General features: G+C 38.3%; 3 protein-coding genes and 1 pseudogene across 4 annotated transcripts; 2 read left to right on the top strand and 2 right to left on the bottom strand.

The window, feature by feature from the left end:
- LOC105169508 (sodium/proton antiporter 1-like) lies at positions 74-3,954 on the top strand. The gene is made up of 10 exons (XM_020696269.1): positions 74-445; positions 970-1,143; positions 1,275-1,403; positions 1,732-1,908; positions 2,018-2,124; positions 2,194-2,314; positions 2,652-2,713; positions 2,820-3,122; positions 3,303-3,597; positions 3,680-3,954. The coding sequence occupies exons 1-10, from the start codon at positions 89-91 to the stop codon at positions 3,797-3,799; spliced, it is 1,845 nt and encodes a 614-aa protein (XP_020551928.1). The 5' UTR covers positions 74-88; the 3' UTR covers positions 3,800-3,954.
- On the bottom strand, positions 3,950-8,015 carry LOC105169509 (annotated as a pseudogene). Its single transcript, XR_002287684.1, has 5 exons — positions 7,024-8,015; positions 5,499-5,875; positions 5,279-5,389; positions 5,073-5,177; positions 3,950-4,896 (listed from the first exon to the last, which is right to left on the bottom strand). The product of XR_002287684.1 is annotated as a D-3-phosphoglycerate dehydrogenase 1, chloroplastic-like (transcript).
- On the bottom strand, positions 9,443-12,965 carry LOC105169507 (probable LRR receptor-like serine/threonine-protein kinase At4g37250). The gene is made up of 2 exons (XM_011089907.2): positions 10,929-12,965; positions 9,443-10,281 (listed from the first exon to the last, which is right to left on the bottom strand). Exons 1-2 carry the CDS (start codon positions 12,628-12,630, stop codon positions 9,638-9,640), a joined length of 2,346 nt encoding a protein of 781 aa, XP_011088209.1. The 5' UTR covers positions 12,631-12,965; the 3' UTR covers positions 9,443-9,637.
- LOC105169505 (protein TIC 21, chloroplastic) lies at positions 14,922-18,104 on the top strand. Its single transcript, XM_011089906.2, has 4 exons — positions 14,922-15,332; positions 15,938-16,195; positions 17,386-17,589; positions 17,740-18,104. Exons 1-4 carry the CDS (start codon positions 15,045-15,047, stop codon positions 17,851-17,853), a joined length of 864 nt encoding a protein of 287 aa, XP_011088208.1. The 5' UTR covers positions 14,922-15,044; the 3' UTR covers positions 17,854-18,104.

Raw genomic sequence — 20,446 nt, 5'->3', positions numbered from 1 at the left:
ACGCTTTTTATCAAAGAGCGACCTTCAGCTCGCGACGGATATTTCATCTCTCTCAAGTATAAGACTCATTGTTTGTCTGGTAATAATAATGCACGGATTGCCCACTCCAAAAATCCCATCCACTCACTTACTCCACTCACACAGCTTAGCTTCCTCGATTTCCAATCCATTTATTCAACAACATATATTCACTGTAATGTCTGCTGCTCTCCCTCACCCAGTTAGAATCCATCTCCATCATTCTTCATCTCACAAATTCAAGAAATGCCCAGCGTCCTCGCCTCCTCTTTTGCTCCACTCTTCCTCTTGGTTGAAGCAAGGAGATGGCCCGAGATTCTTGTTGCACAGAAACGGGCTTCTTCTTGCGCGGGCTGAGGACAAGGCCCGGGGTAGTTCTTCTACTTCATCGACCCTGTCTCAGTACGACTCAGACAATCAGCTGCAGGTCTTAATGTTTGTCTCTTTACTTATTTGTCCTGAATAAGTAATCCTGAAAGATCATGTTTGTTCTTGAATCACTTCGCATTTTGAACTTTCTGCTCCTATTCAATGAATAGAAAGGGTGTTGTTATTATGTTCCCTGTGCTGGTCTTTGGTGAGATATCGTTAAATCACTCGCTGCATCCATTTGCAAGAAAAAGAAAAAAGGAAGAATTATTTTGGGGCCTTCTTTTGATCAACCGCTTGTCTTGATTCTGAAGCTTGATAAGAGGAATAAAGTGATAGAACTTATTTTATGGCATTAGATATAACTTGTAATAATGAGTTGTATTGTTGACTAATAGAACTTGTTGATCATCAAGGTTATGGTGTCTGATGAGATAATTAGGCCAATCGTGTCTTGATAGTTTTGGAGAGGGTTGTTGCTTATGTTGTATGCTATAATGTTTTCTAGTTTGTAACCCTGTTTTTCCACCGTTTTAGTCAGACACTGATTCAAGCTAATTTTTGGATTTTATGTTCATGTAGGACGTAAGCCCCTCTGGAACATGTGATCCTTTATGTTCTGTTGATGAAACAAGCTCTGAAGATTTTGAGGCCAGTTACCAACCAAAGACAGATTTGCTGAAAGCTCTTGCAGTTCTTGCAGCTGCTGGAACTGGAGCACTGGCAATAAATCATTCATGGGTGGCAGCAAACCAGGTTTATCTCCAGCTGAATGTCTGATTTTCACAATCTCTAATTTGCTATGACTCACTCACTCTCGTAAGTGCTGTTAAAGAAAAAGAAAAAATAAATTTATGATGATGTTGGACCCAATTATGGTGATTCAGGATCTTGCAATGGCATTGTTATTTGGAATTGGATATGCTGGCATAATATTTGAAGAATCTCTTGCCTTCAACAAAAGTGGAGTTGGACTTCTGATGGCCGTTAGCTTGTGGGTTATAAGGAGCATTGGGGTAAGGATTAGTCTTCGGCCAGCCATTACTATTTTCATTCTAGTGTGAATCTAATGATGTGTACTTTAATATCTTCTTGGTCTTTAAATAGGTCCAAGTCCACGTGGCTACTCTTGAAACAACTTATTTATGTGATATCTGATCGCTGGGGAAACTAATTCTTTGATGGCCCTCAGTTAATTGCACCTAAAACCTACCTCTACCTCCTTTTTACTCTTCAACCTAAGTTCTTTATGTATTAGGAACCGTGGACTCTCTAGATGAGTAGGGGCTAATGGTCGCCATTTCCTTCCTCATTGAACAAGTAATATTGAAATGCCCGTTTCAGGCCCCTTCAACTGAGGTAGCTGTTTCGGAGTTGTCTCATGCATCTGGTGAAGTCAGTGAAATAGTGTTTTTCTTGCTTGGTGCAATGACCATCGTTGAGATAGTTGATGCGCATCAAGGATTCAAGCTGGTCACAGACAATATCACCACTCGCAAACCAAGAACTCTGCTTTGGGTGGTAAATGGTCTTATAAACCTTTTCTCTTGTTGATGAGATGACGCATTTCTCTAATTTATAATTGTGTGCTATCTTCTGGTGCTTGACTAACTGATGCTAATTGCTCCAGGTAGGTTTTGTAACATTTTTTCTCAGCTCAGTCCTTGACAACTTGACATCTACTATTGTCATGGTCTCATTGTTGAGAAAGTTGGTACCACCGTCAGAATACCGAAAGTAAGTCCATAGCCACCAGTGTCTGGTTTATGTTAGAGATTGTCTATTAATTCTGAATCTGCTCGACAGGCTTCTGGGTGCTGTAGTTGTTATAGCAGCAAATGCTGGTGGAGCATGGACACCGATTGGTGATGTTACTACCACTATGCTCTGGATTCATGGCCAAATATCTACATTGCAGACAATGAAGGTTCTTCCCCTATGATAACTCGAGAGAATATTCGAACTTTTTGGGATGACAAGAATTATGTATAAATATCCTTGCAGTACAAAAGTAAAACTGATGCTAAATTTGTTTGATTGAGAAAAAAACTAATATTAATTGCATAAGAGACTGACAATAAATGCAAATCATGTTAATACAACTGCATATATCAAATTCTGGTTGATTATCCCACATTACTTTTATCACTTCCGATGCAGCAATCTGAAATCATCATTCAATCAGTATTGCATATGCAACCCCTGTTATTTTGAGTTTTAACATTACAAGCATTCTTTAACTTTCTTCTTTGTCTATGCCACAGGACTTAGCAATACCATCAGCCGTTTCACTGGCTGTCCCTCTGGCTCTCATGTCCCTCACTAGGTATTTTTGCAGCAGAAAGTTTAACTACAGCCGATGTATTTCTAAAATTGTTAAAAATTACAAGTTTTTGACAAATAAATCATATTAAACGTTTCTCTTCATCCAGCGAAGTCAATGGGAAAGGCCAAAGTTCCGCAGATGTTTTGGCATCTGAACAGATGGCTCCTCGAGGCAAGCTTGTTTTCTCCATTGGAATTGGTGCCCTGGTATTTGTCCCAGTTTTCAAAGCTTTGACTGGGTTACCCCCTTACATGGGTATGCTGCTTGGACTGGGAGTTCTTTGGATCGTCACAGATGCTATACACTATGGTGAATCTGAAAGACAGCGGTTAAAAGTTCCACAGGCTTTATCAAGAATCGACACTCAAGGAGCTCTTTTCTTCCTTGGTATCCTTCTGTCAGTCAGCAGGTACTTTTATGCTTAGGTTGGACTCCATCAAAATTCAAACACTTCAACCCCACCAGATTGGCATGAAATTGATAAAATGTGTTCAACTCAGCTTGAGAGTTGAGACCCGTATCTTGACAACTCTACCTTTTATGAACACGACATCTATTGTTTCTGTTCTAATACTATCTTCCTTCACAGCCTTGAAGCAGCAGGTATTCTGCGGGAGTTAGCAAATTACCTGGACACCCATATTCCAAATGTTGAACTGATTGCAAGTTCAATAGGAGTAGTATCAGCAATTATAGACAATGTCCCATTGGTTGCAGCAACAATGGGAATGTATGATCTCTCTTCTTTTCCTCAAGATTCTGAGTTCTGGCAGCTGGTGGCATATTGTGCTGGCACTGGTGGATCCATGTTAGTCATCGGCTCTGCTGCTGGTGTTGCATTTATGGGGATGGAGAAAGTCGACTTCTTTTGGTACCTGCGAAAGGTATATATCATTCTGTGCAATTTATCAGCTTGTGTGAAAATGTCCTGATTTTATTACATCTGCTTATGTTTTGGTTATGCAGGTAAGTGGCTTTGCTTTTGCTGGTTATGCTGCTGGTATTGCTGCATATCTGGCTGTTCATAATCTCAACATTTCCCTTCCCACAGCTCTTGCACAGGTTCCATTCCTTTCTGGTTCTTAAACAAAAATGATAAACTAGATCGGTTTCTTGGTGTGCATCACCGCCATATCATGCAAATGTAGCTCCTCGTATCGGTTGCCAAAAAAAATATGTAATTCACATATTTTCCTATATCCTTCTCAAAGACACATAATAAAGGTTCCTTTGCATAGGAAGGATCTTGCCAAGCGTCAGACTAGCAGAAGTAATCATCAGTTCACAATCTTGCTTCTTGATAGAGCTAAGGTAGCAAGCTTTTCTTTCTTGTATCGTATAAAGAAAAATGCATATTCCTCATCTCAAAATTTGATACAATGATCACTCCACGAAATACATAATTCAATCCTGTAGCTGAATCATTTATTTTCCTGAGCTAAAGCTGCTACAGAATGCAACAAAAGTTGTCAAAATTGGGAGAAAACATGATCCAGAATATGGTAGATGAACTACAGATTAAGGTAAACAAATTCCTCAATAGCTGGGACTTCACCAATCCTTTTCAATGATTTCTTGCTTGGTTCCTCATCAACTCCAATCGCCATAACAGCTTGCTTCCTCGGGGCTATCCTTCCAACACTCATAAAGCTCACGTTCACATTCTCCTCTCCCAAAATGCTACCGACTTTTCCAATCATTCCTGGCTGATCGACTTGGCTGCAGAGTATGATACTGCCTTCCAAGCTGACATCCACTTCGAAAGACCCTACCTTAGTCAGATGCGGAATTCCATCTTTAACTCGACCTTCCACTTTAATCTCGCCAGAATCAGAAATGGCACTGGCAAATTTAGATTGCACATTGGCAATTTGAACTTGGATTGATTCGAGTGGGCTTTCGGGTGAACCATCCAGCATAACCCGTTCTTCAGTTATGCGGATTCCTCTCTGTTTAACATTGAAGTCAGCATTTACCAAATTCACAAAAACATTTGAGATGGGTTCAATCAGACCCTTGGTAATCATGGCACGGAGCAACCTGGTGTCAAGATCATCTGGGGCTCTAGCAGAAGCATATGTAACTTTTACCGTTTTTACGCCACTACCACCTGCTACTAATTGGACAGCAAGTCTACCAAGTTTTTCAGCAAGAGCAACAAAAGGCTTCAGCTCAGTGAGAACCTGCAATCAAGGATTTATATCATAAACTTCCATGAACTTTACAAATCAAATGTGTTTGGTGACAAGATAAGAGGGCTACTGGAAGAAGTCTTATCTAAATAAGTCCGTCGTGTTAAATGAGAGTATGGTGTTAGGGAAACAGCAATTTCAGAATGCAGATACATCAAATGACACACTTCCTGCAAGCCCATAGCTTAACTTCGACTAACAACATTTGTCGCAGCAAGCTCCCCCTTCAAGGCTCCAACAACAGCTTCAGCTATTTCAATTGCGACCCCTTCCTGGATGCAAATTCAAACAACATCATGCAAGAAATAGAAGCAAAAGCGGAGGGAAGCTGGAGAGAGAGAGAGAGCAGAAGGGGCAGCAGCATTAAACAAACCTGAGCTTCCATTGTACTGGCACCAAGATGTGGAGTTGCTATTACATTCTCACTTTGTACCAACTTGCTGTCCTTCGCTGGTGGCTCTTCTGTGAATACATCAAGCGCTGCCTGGAATGAGACTAGAGAATCAGAAAATGGTACAATAGTTGGCCTTACTAAAAGCCCACAGTAAACATCAATTAATAATTATTTCTCCTTTCAGGGATGAAGCAAAAACCTGGGCGACAATGCCGGCATCAATGGCCTTTACCAATGCTTCTTCATCAATCACACCACCACGTGCAACATTAATAATTCTGACACCTTTTTTCATCTTTGCAAAAGTTTCATCATTTAGCATTTTTGATGTAGCAGCAACAAGTGGCATGTGAAGTGAGATGAAATCGGCTGATGCAATCGCTTTATCAAAGCTCACAAGCTCTACACCTATTGCACGAGCGCGGTCAGCAGGGGCATACGGATCGTGTGCAATGACATGCATACCGAGTCCCTTGGCACGCCTAGCAACTTCTGATCCAACCTTACCAAAGCCCATCACCGCCAGTGTCTTACCAACAAGAGATACACCAACATATTTGCTCCTCAGCCATTTACCTGGATTAGTTCCAGCCTAATAACTTGAGAAAATTTTGAAGCAAAAACAGAGTATTCGCCATTGACTGGAAATTAGAGAGAAAGTTTGACTATGAAATGAATTTCATTCAGAGAATGGAACAATGTACTGCGTAGCTTAAATACACAGGTGAAGAAGATGAACTGTGTATCTGCTGTTAACTAAGCTTCAATAGATTGCTAACTAACATCTAACTACTGAAGCTAACTAAAGCATGTTACAACTAACAGAAGTCATACAAAGAACGCTTTATGTATAGAGAATGAATGTCACTTATAAAAACGTGAGAGAAGAGAAAGCGTGTGATTGTGAAAGGTATGGTCTCCATGAGCAAAGGAACTGTGAGTGACCATGGCTGTGCAATGTTGCAACAATTTTCCAATATAGCAATTATTGTAAGGAAAAGAAAAGACAAGAACCACCATAACTAATATGTGAAAAGGATATGATTATGCCAGCGGCGGGTCTTGAATCAACACCACCTTTCAGAATTCAGATACCCTTTTTGCTCCGTTCTTTCCTCACTCAATTGATCCAGTTAAGTTCTCACAGACAGAGAAGATACATAAAACACAAAGCCCAGAAACTTAGGGTATACAGAGGATATGAGAAGGTATAAAGTTCACCATAATGACAAAGATTAACTTTTTGAAATACTGAATGATTCTCAGTTGTTTTTTCTGTGTAAGGTGAATTAGGATTGTGTGGAATGTTTTAGAGCATATCGACATAGCTATTCTAAATTAAAAACAAAAAGAACAGAACTATCCCAAAAAGTTCTAATTTGAAACGGAATCTTAGTATTACTTTCTTGGCTGTTCCAGATTAAATTAAAGTATCTTCCATGATTCCATCTCATAACAGAAAAAGGTTTCGGGTATCTTTATTTTACAACTACACAGATTTCAAGGATCACAACATCACCACCCACAGTAAAGCGTCACTTTTTCACGAAATTTAAAATAAGAGATCCATCTTACTAAATTCACTCATCTTTGAGATGAATTAAAGAGTACTGTTTCAAGAAATGTCTGACAAAGTTTTGACACTCAAATAAGGGGGGGAAGAATGGTAGCATCGGACGTGCTTGGTTGACGTGTGTATATAGATTAAAGAATTAATGACTAACCAGCTTTGACGGAGGCATCGGCTTGAGCAATGTTTCTCGCCATGGCAGTAAGCAGAGCGATTCCATGCTCCGCAGCGGCAACGGTGTTAGCAGTCGGCGCATTCACCACAAGACATCCATGCTCAGTCGCCGCCCCCAGATCCACGTTATCAATTCCAACGCCGGCTCTTCCCACGACCTTCAGCCTCCCGGCGGATGACTCAAACACCTCCCGGCTCACTTTAGTCCCACTCCTAACAATCAGCGCATCGCAGAGTGAGATCTTGGTGCAGAGGTCCTCGGGGGTGAGGTTATACGAGCAATCCACATTCGCGAATTCTTCAAGGAGCTTCAGCCCCGCCTCTCCGAGCTTCTCGGCTACGAGAATCGTCGGCTTCCCATCCATCGAGAGGACAACGAAGCTGCGGGGATGGTCGAGGTGGCGGCGGAAGGAGAGGGTGGTGACGCCGAAAGTGGTGGAGAGGGGGCGGTGTGGTAGCCATGAGACCCTGGTGGAAGACTGCGGCAAGATTCTAAGGCTGGTCGACGTCATTTCAATATCTGTCTGGTACGATGGCTAAATCGTAGCGGGAGTGGGAGGAATGCGTGTGCGGTGGAGGAATGGGGAAAATGATGCGGTTTTATAGTCGGAGGACCCGACTGTACATGTACATATACTGCTGCTTACCCACCGATCTTAAACTTGTCTTCTTTGCAACAATTCTTTTTTATATTTTTGTTTTTAAATTAATCTAAATAAATAATATTCAAGAATTCTTCGTATCTAGACCTCAAAATCTCACGTTCATATGATTTGAATTGTTAGAACAAGAGGTGTGTGTGTGTGTGTCCTAAGAGGGATGAGTCTAGATACGAAGAATGCTCATATTAAATCGAGAAAAATGGTGAAATTTTATTACTTTGAAATGCAACTCTTAGTTAGAATACCCACAAAAATTATTAAAGTTGTGCATAAAAAATCTTATGATATGATTTTAATAAAGAAAAAATGAAGAGAGAAGTGGAGGGTGATATACATGGCCTACCCGCATTTCTCTCTAACTACTTCTGGAACGCCACACACTGTGTTTTCATTTTTATAATTGTGGGAAAAAAAGAAAAAGAAAAGACACCAACCCTCCTCCTCAGTCCTCACACATTGTAATGCCATTGCCAAACAACAGTTTGCTGGTTGAGAAAGGCAAGTTTAGATTTGGACATCCACCAACTCCTGTGGGTCCCACTACTAGTACTAGGTACATATTTTATTTTCAATTTGTGTTGAACTAAAGAAACATTGAATGCAAATAAATAAATGACATGGAGGTAGGTGACTCTGATTGTGACTGTGACACTAACTCCCAGCAATTCATAGCTTCCAACAATCTTATTTCTTTATCAATCAAGGTGTTTTTATTTATTTTTGCATGGGATGTAACATTCTTGAAAATTTTAATTATTTCAGAAATTCTTTTTGTTATGACTGTATGGTTTTATTTGATTATACATACATCTGAATGTGCCGCACCTATTAATATTTTATTCATAGATATTATATGCGAAGCGCATATATGAAATTTCGTTGTGGGTTTCTTCTAGCAGGAGAATTTATTTGGGCCAGGCCCACAAGTGAAGGAAGCCTCACATGTTTGGTCTTGGGTCAAACAATGGGAGAGTATGGCCCAGTTCAGTTCAATATGGACCTAACTTTGTTTTTTTATTGTATTTTATTTTATTTAAGTAAGACAATAAAATACATATTTACCTGATGAGGTTAGATGAAATTGACAAAACTAATTAAGTTGAAAAGCTTAAAAAATTCATCTAACTTACACCATAACTAATCAGTGTCAATCATAAATAGTAATTAAAGTAATAATATATTTATTTATACATATTTTTATTAAAAAAAATATTAATTTGATATAAAAATATATATTTTGATTGAAAATTGAAAATAAAAACACAAATAAATAGAGATGAATATATTTTTCCACACGATCATATAGTTTTTTCTTTTTCTAAAGAAAACTTTTAATCATAACTCATAAGTCATTTTTAATATCATTGGTCAAAAAAGGAAAAGTCATTTTTTTTATAAATAAATATATATATATATATATATATATTCCCCAAAAAATTAGAGGATAAGTACAAGAGATTTAGGCTTTTGGTGTAATAATTAGATTTAAGGCTCAAAATGACAAGACACATATAAAAAGTGAGAAATAGCAGCCACTGTTTAGGCTTCTCTTCTTTTCATGATGACCCTTTAATCAATCAATCTTATTAGTCATTGCACCAACTTTAATAATTGAGTTTATATGCTTAACAACAAAGCAAAATCTCATAGCCCCCTCCTCTAATTATTTTTGAAATATAATTTATTATGTGATTGATTATTTTTTTAATATAAATTTTAAATTAAAATTGACCGGCATGTCATTAACAACTTTATCAATCGGTTAAGTTACAATTATCACGCCAGCTTGATATCATCAGACAAGATTTCACAACTTGCTTACGCAAACAAACATATTGTAATTAGTCAAAAAGACTAAAGGACACTCCCTTCATCCAATTACAACCTTAACTTTTGCTTCCAACACACACCCCTGCATCATTAATTTGAACATCATGGGGTTTTTTCCAACACATGAACTGCATCTTTCATGCAAGGTCTCTTCTGAGGGACCAATGAAGCACAACTAAACCCTAGTTTAAACCATGCCAGCATGGCCTCCTCCCGTCCCGCCACATCACCCCTTATCGCCACATCGGCCATCCTCAGGACCTGGTTGGGGTCCTCGGCCACCGAACCCACGTTCCACTGGCTCAACTCCCGGTCCGAGAAGACTTTTCCGGTCAGAAGCTCAAGCAACAAAATCCCAAAAGAGTAGACATCCCACTTGGGACTAGGCTTGAGGTTATTGAGCGACTCCGGAGCATGATAAGGAGACGTGCAACCGACAAATCCAGCCGGGGCGATGTAGGGGCTTCCGTTAATGGATTGATCGTATAAATCATCGGTGGATCTCTTGCTGCCGAAATGCCTGGCTGAGCCATCGGATTTGCGGGTGTGCTTGCCATGTATGAGCCAGTGAAGTCCAAAATCACAGACCATGGGCTCCATATCAGGTGTCAAGAGAATGTTGCTAGGTTTGATGTTGCCATGCACATTTTTCTTGTCGTGGATGTAAGCCAGCCCCCTGGCTACGCCTTTAGCTATCTTGATCCGGGTTGCAAGAGGCAAATGATACGGGGATGACCCGATTTTTCCTGAAGCCAATAACATATATATGAATTAACAAATAACTTACAACCAACCAAGAAGACAGAGGAACAGGTTTATGGGAGTCTGCAATGAGAAGTTAAAATAAAGTTTCTAGCTCTAACTATGTTGGTATTATTAATGGAGTAATTAGTACCTAAAATTCGTAAAGTTTAGCTCTCTCTCTCTCTCTCTCTTTCTCTCTCATTTCAGTGTGTGTGTTTGTGTCTGTGTCTATATAGGACTACGAGGTAAGGTAGCACATGTTTTTGGCTTATTACATGTTCTGTCCGAGCAGAGGTTTTTCAACCTTATTTACCTCACATGGAGGCCCATAACAACTTAATCAATGTGGTCCGGAGCTTTCTTGTAGAGCAACATATATATATATTTATCTAAAACAGGAAATAGCATAAAAAAATTTTACTACTTCTGGTCCCAATCTTCATGGAAGTTTGAGGAAGTATCGATGAACTTAAGCTTGAAAGAGATGTAGCAATGCATACACTCAGAATGCTGTCTCAACATGGATAAAAAATGAGTTAATAATCCCTTCTTGCAAGAATATGCAGCAATTTATGCTAAGTAAAATCAGCAGAAACTTGAGCAAGATGATGATGATAAACCTTAATTAGTTGAAGGAGAAGTAACTTACTGTAACCAACATTCGCCAGGCTTCCATTTGAGACGTAGTCATAGATCACGAGCTTCTCATCATCTCCCCAATAGAACCCTCTAACTCTAACTAAATTCGGATGCCGCAGTTTGGCAATGGCTTTAACTTGGCCCTCGAACTCCTTCATTCTCGCGACGCTGCTCTCTCCGATTCTCCTTACAGCAAATGCAGTCCCATCTTGAAGCACAGCTTTGTAGACAATGCTATCGCCGCTGGAACCCAGCACGTAAGCGGAAGCCTTGAGCAACGTCTCCAGTTCTAGCTCCGTTTCACCGTCGACCATCACTAGTGATCTCTCATTCTTAACTTGTTCATGCTTCTGATTCTGATTCTCCAGTTGAGAGTGATCAGTAACATAGTTGCTGTTCTCGTCGCTGTCTGAGCCCGTGGCTTCTGATGTTTCTTCTCCGTTTGAGATCACATTTAGGCAGGGCCAAGTGGGAAGATTTTTCGTCTCTTTTACAGCTGCTGGCGCTGAATCTTTCTTGAATTCGTGTGCTTTGATTGTTGTGGTCGACGTTTCTTTAGCTGCAGCATTTGCTTTCTTCTTCTTCTTTTGGTAGATGTAGAGGAATAAGACTGCAAGAACTGCTATTCCGGCTAAGGGGGCAACCGCAATTCCTGCTATTGCAGCCGGTTTTAGGCCGTGCTGTGGTGGAATCTGACCCGAACTTGGGGTTGTGTCAGGAGAATTAGGCAGTGGGGTGGAGCCAATTGTCTTAGGTATGGCTGCAATTGCCGGAGAAGAAGTGTTTGTAGTAACATTAGGTGGGGTTGATAGAGTTGAAGGAATAGTGCAGAGCTTCTTGAGCGGTTTGCCGCAAAGGTCTGTGTTTCCTGCATAAGCCTCTGTTTTCTGATTTGATAAACTGTTTGATTCTGGGATTTCTCCGGAGAGATCATTGAACGAAAGATCGATGGTCGCGTTTCCTGGGATTTTTGTCGCGAATTCTTGAGGTACTGAGCCGGAGAACTTGTTGGAGGAAAGATTCAAGTACCTCAAATTCTCACCACCAAATCCAAGAGGCAATGATCCATTCAACAGATTGGAGGACAAGTCCAAGACTTGGAAAGAATGAATACCGCTGGGAATAGGGCCTGAAAGATAGTTACTCCTCAATGAAACCACTGTTAGATTCTGCAAAGAAGTTATGGTTTTTGGGATGTTTCCTGCTAAGGCATTATCAGACAAGTTAAGCAGCCTAAGACTCTTCGGCCCGGCGAAGAACTCAGGAATCCCACCAGAGATCACATTGTTTGCTAATGAAAGGACTTCAAGTTCTGAGGCATTGAATAGTGAATTAGGCAAAGTCCCATTCAAGAAATTGCCTGAAAGATCAAGAGTCCTCAGATGTGGGATGAAGCCTAAGTCTTCTGGTACAGTACCAAGAAGCTTAGAATTGGGAAGGCTAAGGCTAATGACTCTGAACATATCAGACATGCCACCAAAGGTACCCCCCAAAATCTGAGCACATGTTACACCAGTCCATGAACATGGGGTGGCATCATTGTAATCCCAGTTATCAAGAACTGACAAAGGGTCACTGAGAAGAGAGTATTTGAAGGAAAGAAGAAGACTTCCATCTAAGTTAAGGCCAAGAACAGCAGGAGCCAAAAGAAGCAAAAACAAGGAAAATGACCTGCAAAGATGCAGACTGTTGCTGCTCTTACAACACTTCATTTTGTCAAAGAAATCCCACAAATGTGCATAATGCAAACCCCTATTTCATGAGGAACAAAGGGAGAAGAGGGTAACCAACTACAGAGATGTTTGTTCTGGTGACCAGAAAAAAAAAAAAGAAGAGTTGTAAACAAAGTTGGTGGTCGTCGTTTTTGTTTTAAATTGAGGGTGAAATAGTGTTGAAGTTTAAATGAAGGGTATGGGGAAATGCAGAGAGAATGGTTTGTATTTCTTGCTGTCAAGACTCTGTTAAAATGTTGTACAGAAACTTTAGTTCTACTTGTTTAGGAAAGGAAAAGGCAGAGAGAGGAATCTTTTCTTATGTTTTAGTGTTTGCTGCTATAAGACATTCAGAATGAGTTGGACCCCAGCTGAAGATTTTGGAGTGGCTCAACTCCTCATTCTTTTGACTTTTTTCCAATCTTTCCCCCATACCACTAGCACTTGTTTACAAATTTTACCTGTGACCACCCTCTTGTTTTTCATTCTTTCTTTTTATATTTTTAACTTATTCCGTTATCGTTTGACTTGTAGGTGACCACCGTATATTTTATATTTGTAAATTTTTATATTTATCGATCACATGATAAGTGAAATAACATCTGTGATATTCATTTGTTTGAATGTTGTTAGACCTAATTTGAGTAGAAATTTTCAATCAACGTGGGAGTTTGTGTAAAAAGTGAGAAAATTTATTGTATGAATTCGAACCATGCTGCCGATTTATGTGATAGCATATGGTGGTGAAAGCAATGAAAATAATATGGACAGCCCATATTCATATCAATCACCATTATGTGTTGAAGGAAACAGTGAGTGATGGGCTTTTACCACTTTGTTTTAGGTGAAAAGATAAAAACCTCTGCATGTGAAAAGGTGAGTTTTAATACTGTTCCAGGAAAAAGCCCCATATTTATTGCAAATTTACAAAATCACCCCGTTAAAATCCCCTAGCTTTGTTCGATATCTTTTGGCAGTCAAATGTAAGCTGTAGATACAAAAAATAATATAATTAAAAAATGAGTGAAAATCTGGGCTGAATGTTTGGAGTTCAAATTTTAAGTTAATTCAAAATGGACAAATTAAATTAAAAAAAAAAAAGAAAAGAATTTGATTGGTCCCAAACTCCAAACATATATAAAACAAATAAATAAATACTTTTTTTTTTTTTGGTTGGCTTGGTCTGAAAACCTCATATTCCATATTTGAAATTTCAAATAGTCATCGATAAATGAATAGCAGAAATCATGAGGCAGTGTTGAATTTGGTGGTGAGTTCACATTTGAGGAAAACAATCACCAATATAAATGTCAAAAACAATTAATATTTAAATTATAAAGCCCATAAAAACAATATTTTTCTCAATACCCAACAAAAACACTACGAATTTTAAAGCAAGTCACGAGTGTGTGTTCAATATTATCATCATCCATAATATATTATGGACATGGACCTATTTGATTTTTTCCTGCTTCATCTGATTTGTTGATTAAATTAGTTAATGGTAAAGTCGTCACACACATTCTGTCGGTTTGCACGACTTTCGACACAGTTTATTTGCTGTTGAACTCGGTGTCGGTATGATTAGGTGATGCAACATATAAATAACAATGGTAGTTTGGATATCTTGAGGGATTTTGGTTTGAATTAGTGGGTTGGGTTTGTGAACTCACCATTCTTCCTTTTCCTTTGTAGTAGTAAGTAGTTATCTTCCCCATTCTGTTTTCCATAATGAGAGGTAATTCATTTTTCTCATAGATAATTCCATTTTCTTTTTCATAAAATTTAATGTAATTATATAATAATTTTATGTGGTCTCAAAAAGTATATATTGTATTTCTGATGTTTATTTTCAACTGATAAATGAATATATTCGTCGGTCAAAATTTATGAAATTTGCTTTTGATATTAACAAAAATACCAAATAAAACTCTACATCTAAACTCAACTGACCTACTACTGATTTATTACGAATCAAACAAATATTTCCAATTCAAATACCATAAAATTTCTATGAATACAATGGGAAGTTGGTACACACAATATAAGGAGTAAGGACCAATTAGCCCACCCAATTAAATTATATGGGATAAAAGGTCTGGGATTCTTCTTTTTGTTTCGGGAGGTTACTGCAGGCCAACAACCCTTTGAGGCCTACAATACATTGGGCCGGTTATTGGTCCAGCCCAATCTGTATTTTCGGAAAAACCCAAATGAGGTGTATTGGGCTGGGGCCTGGGCCGAAATATTAGATACAAGGTAGAATCACGTGCTTAATGCCGCAATGTACAGAGTGAACAATGAGAAAAGGAAAAGATGGAAACTTGTTGATATTTGGTCGAAGACTCCAAGTGGAAGGCATATAGTTGAAGCCTACACTTTGTTTCCCAAAACCGTTCAGTGTTTAAAGAGCTATGCAGACTCTTCTGCTGCCGGCAGCTCGCTCCGGCGTCGCACCACCAACTCCACGTTGCACGGCGGCTGTTTCTAGGACCTTGCCGTCTGATAATGCCCGTTCATTCATCCGCTTCAGCAGCACTCCTGATCCTCATTCATCACTATCTTCGTTTAAATTACCCACAACTTTAGCTCTATCTTACTTAATTGTCAGTAATCGCAGCAGGAGAACCCTAGCTTCCCCTCCCATTGCTGCGGCTTTTAGTTCTCCGACTGATGAGTCTGAAAAGGCCAAACTTGCTCAGGTCTCTTTATCTCTATCTGTATCCCTCTCGGTTTGTTGTATTTGCGTTTGTTTGGTCAACGAATGCAATCTTGATGTGGATGGAGATTATGATTTCCGTGAGTCCGCGTTCCTGAGATTGTAAAGCTGAGGATTTTATTACTGTTTTTCAGTGATGTGATTTGAATCTAGGGTTTAGGGGTTTTGCTGGCTGTTGGAGCTAGGATAGTAATTACAGATTAACATGCTTTTAAGACCTGAAACTCAGAATTTATGTTCAATTTGCTTACGTCATTCTTTTTGGTTCTCTGAGTTTGATAACTGAGTATTCTATAAAATGCAAGTTCCTTGTGGGAAATGGTGAATTTTCTATGAAGTTAATTTAGATTTTTTATTCTGTGGTCTTAGCAAAGAGTGGCGCTCACATAATGTAGATACAGAAATTAATTCAAAGGTCTCTATGATATTAGTTGTTTGTGATGCTACATTGCTACTATGGTTCTGGAATTATGAAGAAAGAGGATTTCACTCTGATTTGTGATTTGACCCAAATACCTCAGTTGACTTTGTTAGACTTCAAGCTGAACATTGCCCTCATGAAGATCTGTTTCGAATTGTTCATTTTAGGTTTCGAAGAGATTAGAGAATACTTCTAGGTATTTCAAGAGATTGGGAAGCTTTGGATTTTGGGGACAGCTAGTTTGCACAGTTGTTGCTGCTGTGATCCTTTCATTTTCCATTGTTATTACTGGGAAGGTTACATCGCCTGCTACCTTTTATGCAACTGCAGGAGGTATTGCAGCCGCATTCATTTCCGTGTTTTGGTCATTTGGCTATATTCGGTTATCTGATAAACTTCGGAGAACAGCCAATGATCCTTCAAAGGTAATGATCACAATTTTTGGTACATATAGCATTAAGTTCCAATGTTTTAAAGTTTTTTTTTCCTAAGTTAAATTTTCCTTCAAATTTACTTAGCTCAGCATAGCCATATTTATGTATCGGAATTATGCTCTTAAAAAAAGAGAATGGAGCTGTATTCCACCATTCCCATTGTGTGGGGTTGGAAGATGTAGGCGTGGGGTCTTATAGAGATCTAAAGTGACAAATCGGGAAAAAAAAGTTAAAGTTGAACTTCTTGGTTTTGGATGTAAGGACTTTTACTCGTTCAGCCTCAGAATCTGTCTGAATAATCTTTCCATCAAGATTAAACCTTATTCTATCAAACAGAAGGCCAATAAGAAGGGAGCCTTTAGGGAGGCCCAGAAGAGAGTGTATTCGGAGAACCAATCAATTTATGTTAGAGTGTCCAATGGTCACATGAACTAATCCTTAGCAACAATAAGTATTAAAACAAATTAGTATTGACTTAAACATGCTGGAAGCAGAAATATAGCTTATTTCAAAATTAAATGCTCATATAATGCTGAAAGACATTTACATGAACAAATACACTTGTGAGATTTACAGTCTTTTGAGAGATCATAATAGAAAAGAAAGACCAAGGAAAAGACCAAAAACAGGGTCTGGTACATTCTACATTATGCTATAAAGTTTACCGTACTAGAACTTGATGTTTATTTTGTGCTCTTTAGTGTTTGTTGGTGAATTATTTTCTTCTTCAAGAGTTCTTATGCCAGTACGACCAATATGGAGTTAGCAAGTTGAAGCACATTACAGGGTTTTTGAATTTTATTTTTGGCTGAATGACATATGAAGAGTTGCTAACCACCCAAATAATTAGTTATGAAGAATTTAGTTCCTACATTTTCCATTATTGCCGAAATTTTGAGTTTGTAAATTATGAGTAATGATATTTCTGGACTTTAGCTCTTGTTTTACTATTCAGCCAACTCAATGGGCAACTCTGATGGTGGCCAAAAAGTTGCGTCCCCCCCTTACTACTATGTAGCTGTATTTGTTACTTGCCCACTTTCCTCCCCACGCTGATATAACAAATGGGTAGAACTTTCAAAAACTAGATGTAATATGTCATTTCATAGGTAAAATATTATAAATCATTTAAGGTTATTTCTTGTTCTGTAATTTCTGTTAACACAAAGTATGTTATTCAGGCACCTCCTCGAGCTGATGTTGTAAGAAGCCTGAAAAATGGTATAGGTTTAAATCTCTTGGGCATGGGTGCTGCTATACTCGGTATGCAAGCGACAGTAGGTTTATTGGTGGCCAAAGCTCTTACGACTTCAGCTACTCCATATTATCAGGGTATCCCTCCTGGGAACAGTCCGGTTCTTGCCTTGGATGTGTTCTTGGTGCAGGTACCCTCCGCAATTTAAGTCCAAACTCACTGATCATCTCATATTTACATCTTTCATCATTCTTGACTTCCCTATGCCCTTTTTTGTGTATGTTTGACAATTAAAAGTTGTGTGTGGGGATTTGTAATGTCATTTGTTGCTGTTATGCAGGCATCTGCGAACACCATACTTTCACATTTTTTAGGGTTAGCCTGCTCCTTGGAGCTATTGCGCTCGGTCACGTTGCCACCTTCAGAAAATGTCCCGATTCCTAAGATGGCATGAGCTGGATGATTAAGCACATAGGCATGAGCTCTTCGACTGTTGCCTATGAAATTGTATCAAGCTAGACCCTTTATTTTATCCACATGTAGAGGAGTGTTCCGGGCTCAATTGTGTGTTAGAGTTTGTTCCCTTCATCCAAACGTGCATAGATCCTCAGCTAGCATTTGCAAAAGCAAAATAATATTTTCATTCTTTTCCCTGTTTGAAAAGTTGAGTCACACTTATGCAACCGCTGCTTTCTTTCACTCTGACAACGTTTGTCCAGAAATCAAGATGAATAAAATTCAGAACAAAACGAAGAATACCACAAGGATATTGGTCCTGATACAATCCATGGCTTTTCTGGTTAACATGTGGTGACAAACCAATTTTAATTGAAAGGAGTTCAAGTCAAATGCAAATAACTTAATTTAAATTTAATTTAATAATTTCATTATACTCTCACTAATTAGTGCAACATTTTACAGCGTAATGTTCCACTCAACATCTAGTTATAGGAGCACCGTGAACACAACAGGATATCGTCATCAGACAGACAAGATCGTGCATTTTCCTTCCTTTTGATAGTGATTCTACACCAAACACCAGATGCTTTTCCTCGGTCCATTGCTCGTCGGCAGCAAAGAGAACTTTAGAGAGTCTACTCGATAGAAGGGATAGGCGCGAAACGGGAGGCGGACAGGCGTCGACAGGTCTGCTGGGGCAAACGATGCTTTTGAATGCGACTTTCCGGAGTCTACGATGACTTGTTGCGAGGAAGAAAGGAGACGTGGAGTGGAAGTGAGTTGCAGAGAAGAGGAGATGGATTGTAGTGAAAAAGATTGGGCCTGACGATTGCATAAACCAAATAGCCCACTGCTACAATCTCTTCAATTCGAACAATAAAAAATCAACTCATGTAATGTAGAGTTCCACACCATGTTTTTAGTAAATTATAGAAAATGACATTCAAAAATTGAAAGGAAAAAGAAAAGACAAAAAATTTTGAGAAGTGCGTGATTCTATTGGGGGCGGAATTGGGCGGACTCAACCTAAACCAACCCAATGCTACTACTCTTAAATTCAATCTCATTGATTTTTGTGTGATTGATGATTATGTGATAAGATCAAAAGTTGAAGTTGGGAAGAATGCACGACCTAAAGCGCACAAATTCTGAAGTCGCAAGGTTTAGAATTTAGGGCTTACGCACACACAATGTTTAGAATCTGTGCAAGGTTATACCATTCATTGCTCATATCAATATAAAAGAAATAGTTATTAATATTAGTAGCACGCAAATAAGGCCCATAGTGGAGTCTAAAAATTATGAAGTTTCGGCAAGCATCGCATGAAATGTGAAAGGCAATAGTATTAATCGCACTTTACCCATCAACTATTTTTTTTTTTTTATGTAGGATTAATTCCCTAAATTAATAATGTAACTAGTTCCCACTTTCAACTTGATTGTTTGGATAAAATTATCCTTGGTGCCATGTACAGTCATATAGTTTTATATATTTGAATATTTTGCACATTTAAAATCATTAAATTATTTTCTACCAAGAAAAAAATATTTTTAATAAAGATATAGAAAAAAATTTAATAACTACAGTACTAAAATTACCAACAACCCATATACTTTCAAGAAAAAGAAATGGCAAATCATGCTAATTCGAAAATTCAACACTTACAGAAAACAAAAAATGAATGGATGTATTTTTCTTATAACAAAATATATTTTAAGAATCTAAATTTAAATAGTTCATAACTTTATTATAATGGAAAATTGATAACAACATTTTGTTTAACAAAATTTTTATTTAATTGTAGTCAGATGTTTATTTTTATTTTTTTGTAAGTTAAGCCAAAATAAAATAATATTCTAAAAAATTAGTGTTGGAATTGAAATTAAGTGACACATAGAAACAGTTGGTCTGAAGTAACGGGGTTTAATGCAGTTTATCTTATAAATGAGTAGAATATTTTCTATAAAAAAAAATAATTTATTTTTCTATATTTTTTAAATAAAATAATTTACCTCCTACCTTATTATATTTTAAAAAATACATAAAAATAAATTACTAAATTTTTTTTTACAGAAAATAATGTACTAATTTATAATATTATAGAAATTGCTTGCATTTTCCTGGGGTTAAGGAAAAAAATAAGCGGGTAATGGCAGTAAAAAAGGTCGTGGGGTTAAGGAGTGATTGGTGCATCTGCGGCCAGGGTGTCAGTGGTGCATGGTAATAATATCTCGTCCTTCTTCTGTGACCACACCACGCCTGGAATTTGTCATTTTGTCCAGCTCACGCCTTCCCCAAAACATAACTACTCAGTATTCTACCACTCCACGCAAATTGCTGTATCCAGCCTGGCCATTCCCCCCGCCCCCCCCTTCTCACTTCAACCTTCCCATTCCTCCTCTGCCAAGTGCCTCCACCCTCCATCCCCCACCCCTTATAAAAAGGAAAAATAGATACTATAAACACAAACTGACAATTTCGACAAGGTTGCATTAATTTTTTATGATCCTAAAAGATGTCTTGATAAGTTTCTAATTCATTTAACTTCTCAAGTTTTACATAAATTCAACGACTTAATTAATATATT

This window comes from Sesamum indicum, linkage group LG8 (assembly GCF_000512975.1).
Source record: "Sesamum indicum cultivar Zhongzhi No. 13 linkage group LG8, S_indicum_v1.0, whole genome shotgun sequence".
Taxonomy (NCBI): Eukaryota; Viridiplantae; Streptophyta; class Magnoliopsida; order Lamiales; family Pedaliaceae; genus Sesamum; species Sesamum indicum.
This window is presented reverse-complemented; position numbering and strand designations above follow the sequence as displayed.

What these genes read in the sequence shown, in the direction of transcription:
- LOC105169507 (XM_011089907.2), bottom strand. Translation starts at nt 12,630, where the DNA reads ATGAAGTGTTGTAAGAGCAGCAACAGTCTGCATCTTTGCAGGTCATTT. An exon ending in CCTGGCGAATGTTGGTTACA is followed by an intron (nt 10,282 to 10,928) that starts GTAAGTTACTTC and finishes TATTGGCTTCAG; the next exon opens with GAAAAATCGGGTCATCCCCG.
- LOC105169505 (XM_011089906.2), top strand. Translation starts at nt 15,045, where the DNA reads ATGCAGACTCTTCTGCTGCCGGCAGCTCGCTCCGGCGTCGCACCACCA. An exon ending in AAAAGGCCAAACTTGCTCAG is followed by an intron (nt 15,333 to 15,937) that starts GTCTCTTTATCT and finishes TGTTCATTTTAG; the next exon opens with GTTTCGAAGAGATTAGAGAA. An exon ending in CAGCCAATGATCCTTCAAAG is followed by an intron (nt 16,196 to 17,385) that starts GTAATGATCACA and finishes TATGTTATTCAG; the next exon opens with GCACCTCCTCGAGCTGATGT.
- LOC105169508 (XM_020696269.1), top strand. Translation starts at nt 89, where the DNA reads ATGCACGGATTGCCCACTCCAAAAATCCCATCCACTCACTTACTCCAC. An exon ending in CCACCGTCAGAATACCGAAA is followed by an intron (nt 2,125 to 2,193) that starts GTAAGTCCATAG and finishes TCTGCTCGACAG; the next exon opens with GCTTCTGGGTGCTGTAGTTG. An exon ending in ATCCTTCTGTCAGTCAGCAG is followed by an intron (nt 3,123 to 3,302) that starts GTACTTTTATGC and finishes CTTCCTTCACAG; the next exon opens with CCTTGAAGCAGCAGGTATTC.